At 54.3% G+C, this 5,291-nt stretch overlaps 1 protein-coding gene; it reads left to right on the forward strand.

The window, feature by feature from the left end:
• The first annotated feature begins 287 nt into the window (after nt 1-287).
• Nucleotides 288-4,363, forward strand: CHC_T00007974001 (hypothetical protein). XM_005712296.1 is given in 2 exon segments: nt 288-4,253; nt 4,254-4,363. 1 exon segment carries the CDS (start codon nt 288-290, stop codon nt 4,251-4,253), a length of 3,966 nt encoding a protein of 1,321 aa, XP_005712353.1. The 3' UTR covers nt 4,254-4,363.
• The last annotated feature ends 928 nt before the right edge of the window (nt 4,364-5,291 follow it).

Here is a 5,291-nt window from a genome sequence, read left to right on the forward strand (position 1 = left end):
CCGTGCAGATGGTCGTCCGCCTGCGCGACCCCGTCCCCGGGAGGGACGCCGCCCTCTTCCATTTCCTACGCTCCGCCCTGTTCCGCTGGCTGTACAACCGCGCCTTCGCCGCTGCCGCCGTGGTCCAGCTGCGCGCTCACTACGACAGGGAGTTTGTGTACGGCGCCGTCCGCAGGCGCAAGGGCGACGCCGATGAGGCCGAGTACCGCCCGTTTTTGGAGACCGTGCGCCACAACCGCGAGCTCGACGTCTCGCTGCGCCCGTACCAGGAGCGCGCAGTCGCGTGGATGCTGTCTCGAGAGCTAGGCCCCCCTTTGGATTTGCGGAACCCCGTGGAATGGGAGGACGCGCGACGCCTCGCGGGGAGCTGCCCGTTGAATGACCAGCAGTCCGTCCGGGTCCAAGCGCACGTCACGCTGGACGTTGTGCACGGGACTATTGAGAGAGCGGAGGTGAGGGACGAACAGGAGGCGCCGGAGGGAGATGGGTGTAGAGGCGGGTTATTGTGCGACGAAATGGGACTGGGCAAGACGGTTGAGCTCATGCAACTTGTGCTTTGCAACACGTTTAAGCCCCACGCCTTGAACGGCAAAGTGAAAGGTTTGCCTGAGGTTCGCGACAATGACAGATGCATGGAATGCGAAGGCGACGTGTCGGAGAGAGACCAATACAGCACATGTCTTGAGTGTGGTGGAAACCTACACGAAGAGTGTACACGAATGAATTTTGAAAGGGTGGATAGCGAGGGCTTCGTCTGCAAGTCATGTCATAGTTCAATGGAAAGGCTGCTAAGAGCTAATACACCATTATCGCAACTTCCGAAGTCCAAGGCAACGGTCGTCGTCATCCCAACGACGCTGCTCCTGCAATGGAAAAGAGAAGTAGAGAAACACGTCAGAGAAGCGCTGACAGTGGAGGTTTATCAGGGGCACAAGAAGGGATACATGCCATTGACGAGGTTGATGAAGGCAGATGTAGTCTTGGTCACATATGATGCATTGAAGGACGACGTGCACACGTTCAACGCTCTCCGAAACCCACGACGAGGTTTGCGACACGCCAAAGTACACCACCCGATTCCTCTTCCCCTTTTAAGCGTTCGGTGGCACAGAGTGGCTTGGGATGAATCCCAAATGCTCGGCGCAACAGGTGTTTCTCAGGCTGCTCAGTTGGCCAAGTATTTGCACGCCACTTATCGTTGGTGTGTGTCTGGGACCCCGATGACGCACTGCATCCGAGAGGCAATACCCATGTTTGATATACTGCAAGTTCAGGACGGGAGGAATTTTGTCGACTGGTCCTCCTACTTCACGCCCAGTTTCCTCGTGGAGGATGAAAAGAGATTGCGAAAGGCCTTGCGAGCTGTGATGTGGAGATCCTCGAAGGACGATGTAAATGATGACGAACTTGGGCTTCCGCCTCAAGTCACTGAAGTTGTGCACACGTCCTTCGGTCCGGTCGAGCGATATCATTACTCTTCTCTGCAGGAGAAAGTCAAAACAGCTACTGCAAAGTTGCCGGTAGGAGCGGACACGCGCTCACGGACCATCTCGTCGGACCTTTTAACAATGCTGCGACAGGCGTGTTGTCACCCTCAAATCGGTATTTCCGGGAGAAAACTGATGTCTCGATTAGCGCGACAGGCTCTCGGACCATCTGGCGCGAAGGCCCTCACACGGTACGACGCAGCATCGCAGGCAATGAAACGAGCCGAGTCCCCACTCGATATGAACGAGGTGCTCCATGCGCTAGTGACGAAGGCACAGGCTGAGTGCGCAGAGGCACTGCGAAGTTTCGTTGCCTCTGCAAACGGCCTTGCGGCTACCTGCTGGCTACAGCAATCAATTCTTTCATCATCATCAGCGGGAGTGGATGGAATTGTTTCTGCCATACAATTGTATAGGGAGACCCTGGGTCTGGTTGAAGAAAACAAGAACGTCGTGCAGATGGACACTATCCAAAGGATGCATATCCTGTTCAATCTGAATGAAGCTCTAGATTCTGTAGAATCGACGAGAAAGAAAGTGTCAGGTTTACCAATTTCAAATGCAGAAAGGCAAAATGCCCTCTCTCAACTCAGCTCGCTTGGGCGAACTCTTCGAGACGAAGACTTGTTATACGAGGTCAACAAGTTGAAGCAGGATTACGTTGCTGAAGCCCAAGCTCAACTGGTAGCTGCGGACGCATCATTCAAAGAGCTAGCGAGCAAATTGGGTCGCGAGCCGCTCATGGTTCAAGAGAAAGATTATGAGACGGAAGACGATTTCGAGACTGCTGTACCTGCTGGGGTATATGTCAAGCCTAACACGACTACGATGTACTGGTGGGATGTAGCCGTTAGCGTTGTTCTTGAAAAGGAGCAAAAAAAGCGGGAAAGCTTTGTGGATCGCGTGATACGCAAGTTGCTGGACGCCATTCCGGGGGGAGGGTTGAATGTCAGAACTCTTGCGCATAGGCTGTCTAGCATTCATTCCTTTACTGTTATTATTCCCCCCGAGATTGCGAAACTGCAACACGCTCGAGACAAACTGCACAAGGCCTTGCGTGAAATGCCAGGTTCAGTGCCACCCTCGCAGGCACAAATTGCCGAATCAGGTCAATGTAGGGAATGTCGTGAATTTGGAATTGGCCCTCCTTGCAGTCATTGTCGAGCTGAACATCTGTTTGAAGATGTTGAAAGACGACTATACGCCTTGCGGGAAAATGACACCTCAGCAGACTTTGTATTGGGTGGCGAAGAAGAACGTGTGGAGCGCACTCCTTGCCCTGATGAGACGGAAGCAGATGCAAAGGCAATTGTAGATGGTGCATTACGACCAAAATCAAGGGTAAACAACTTTGCGCAGAACGCCGGCGGTCTACGCTTCCAAAGCGAGCTGGAGACGATTCTCAAGTCATTATCACTGGTTGCGAAGGAAGCTGGGGACAGCAAACTTGATAAGAGAATATCGCAGTGGTTTGATGGGTTTCAACTGATGAAAAAAGAGCACGCAGAAGCTCGTGCTGTGTTCGAAGCGCAGCGGTCGTATCTTGCGAGAATGGATGAAGTGAATATGGCGCTGATGCGACTCTCTGTGCTTGGACGCGACGAAGACTTATCCTCACTTTCAGTGGACCAGCAACGACATCGGGTGCCACGCGAAAGCCTCAGTACGCTCAACGTTGAATTTTCAAGTGAAAAGGCTGTTGCTGAAGGTGATTTCCGGGGGAAGCGTGGGAACCTTGTCTTTTTGCAGTCGCTTCAAAAATCCAGCGAGGGGGAAACGACAGCTGGAGATGAGGTTGTAACAAGGGGAGCTTGTGCCGTTTGCCTCGGGGAATTTGATGACTCGGTAACGGAAGTTGCCCTGTTTGCTTGCGGTCATATTCTATGTTGCCAATGCACGCTGCTGATGATCAAAGGAGCGGATGCAAAGTCAAGAGTATCAAGCATTCGGTGCCCGACATGTAGGGTGAAATGCTCGGTAGCGGAGATTAATTTCACGCGCAGCGCCGGTTGCAAAATGCGGGAGAACTCGGCATCGACAGAGGGGGAACAGGGTGAATCAGACGGTAGCAGTGAAAGCGGGGTGGAGGAAGACTCTGTGGTGGTGGGCAAGCGTAAGCGAGGGCGACGAGATGTAGAGGGGCGCAGGTGCAAGGCGCGCAAGGTGACAGAGCGGGACTCGACGTTCTACGACGGGTCGGCGGCTGTGGTGGGGCTGATCGGTGCCAAAGCCAGCGGGGTGGTGCGAACTCTGCGGGGCATCTGGCAGCAAGACGGGTGTGCCAAGGTGATCATATTTTCCGAGTGGAGCGAGGTGATCAACGTGGTGTCGCGGGCGCTGCGGATGAACAAGATCTCGCACCGGAACGGGGCGCAGACGACGCGAGCGCTGGAGTTTGCGCGGATGATCAGCGAGTTCAGGGTTGGCAAGGCGGCGGGCGTGCTGCTGCTGCCGCTGAAGAAGGCGGCGGCCGGGCTCAACTTGACCGAGGCCAGGCACGTGGTGCTGATGGAGGCGAGCATGGACGTGTCGATGGAGAGCCAGGCCGTCGGCAGGGTGCATCGCATCGGGCAGGAGGGCGAGACTTTCGTGCATAGGATGGTGATGAAGGACACTATCGAGGAGTGCGTGCTGAGGTTTGGAGACGCGTTTCGCGGGGCGAGTCGGTGCGAGGCGGAGCGCAGCGTTAGGTTGGAGGATGTGATTGGGGAAATTTGCCAGGGGCAAGGACGAGGCGGCGGCAAGGATTACGAAGTTGTACAGTAGACTTGTGTTTCAAGATACGGTACTCGTGGCGTCGCGCGCAACTCTACAGTCTAACTTGTTGTTGGTGCTCTGGCGTGGCGTGTTTAAAAGTGCTCCATTTTTGAAAGAAAGGTTGCGGCGAGTTTGTGTCGCTCTGCGTGTGCAGCAGTGCAATGATTGCTCAAAGAGCGCGCCTTCTCTAACCTACAGTAGAATAGAAAAAGGCGAGTTGTTGCAGTAGTCATGCAGTCCGCTTTAACTGGAGGAGTCTGACATCAACTGGCAGTCATATTTTCACACCAACCAGCTGCCCACCTCCCCTTTCTCTGTGTAAACCCCTAAAACCCCCTAAATCCCCCTAAATCCCCTAAAACCCCTAGAGAATAGCTTTAACAGTGACAAGCATTGCTGTTAGTAGGGTACTGTTACGTGTCAACGGTGGATCAGGATCAAGAAAGGCAATCGGGATCTGAGCTACATCCGTGGAGGGCACAATCACAGCTGACCGTCACAGCGGGCACAGCAGACATGCGTGGCGAGCTGGCGAGCTGTGCGCAAAAGAGCTGCGCACAATAATAAAAAAAGTTTGATAAAATAAACTTGTAAATAAACTTGTATGTGCACAAAAGAGGCGTGCAAAAGATCCGGGGGGATTTTTTTAACAAGGGGCAGACAGCAGGCGGCAGGCGGGGGGGGGGCGGCTGAATCGATGTGGGGGCACTGTGATCTGATGCGGAGGCCCTGCGCCGAAAATCCCTACAGTATGGGAAATCCGAGACTAACAATTTTAGGGGTCTTCGCGCGTTTGTCATACTACGATTGTGTAGCTTTAAATTTTAAAGTTTAAAATCTATAGCGGAGGCCCTGCGCCGAAAATCGAGTAGGCGAAAATCTGCCCCCACATCTGCGGCGCACGCTCGTTGGTGAAATATCCCGCCCCCGCAACGCCCCTCGTCCAACCGCATTCGCGCACCTCGGAAGATCTGCATTCCGCCCACGCCCCCAACTGCGTACCCTATCCGCCCTTGCCCTGCCCGGCCCCCCACTACACCCCCGTTC

The sequence above is a fragment of the Chondrus crispus genome, genomic scaffold (genome assembly GCF_000350225.1).
Source record: "Chondrus crispus Stackhouse genomic scaffold, scaffold_9, whole genome shotgun sequence".
Lineage (NCBI taxonomy): Eukaryota > Rhodophyta > Florideophyceae > Gigartinales > Gigartinaceae > Chondrus > Chondrus crispus.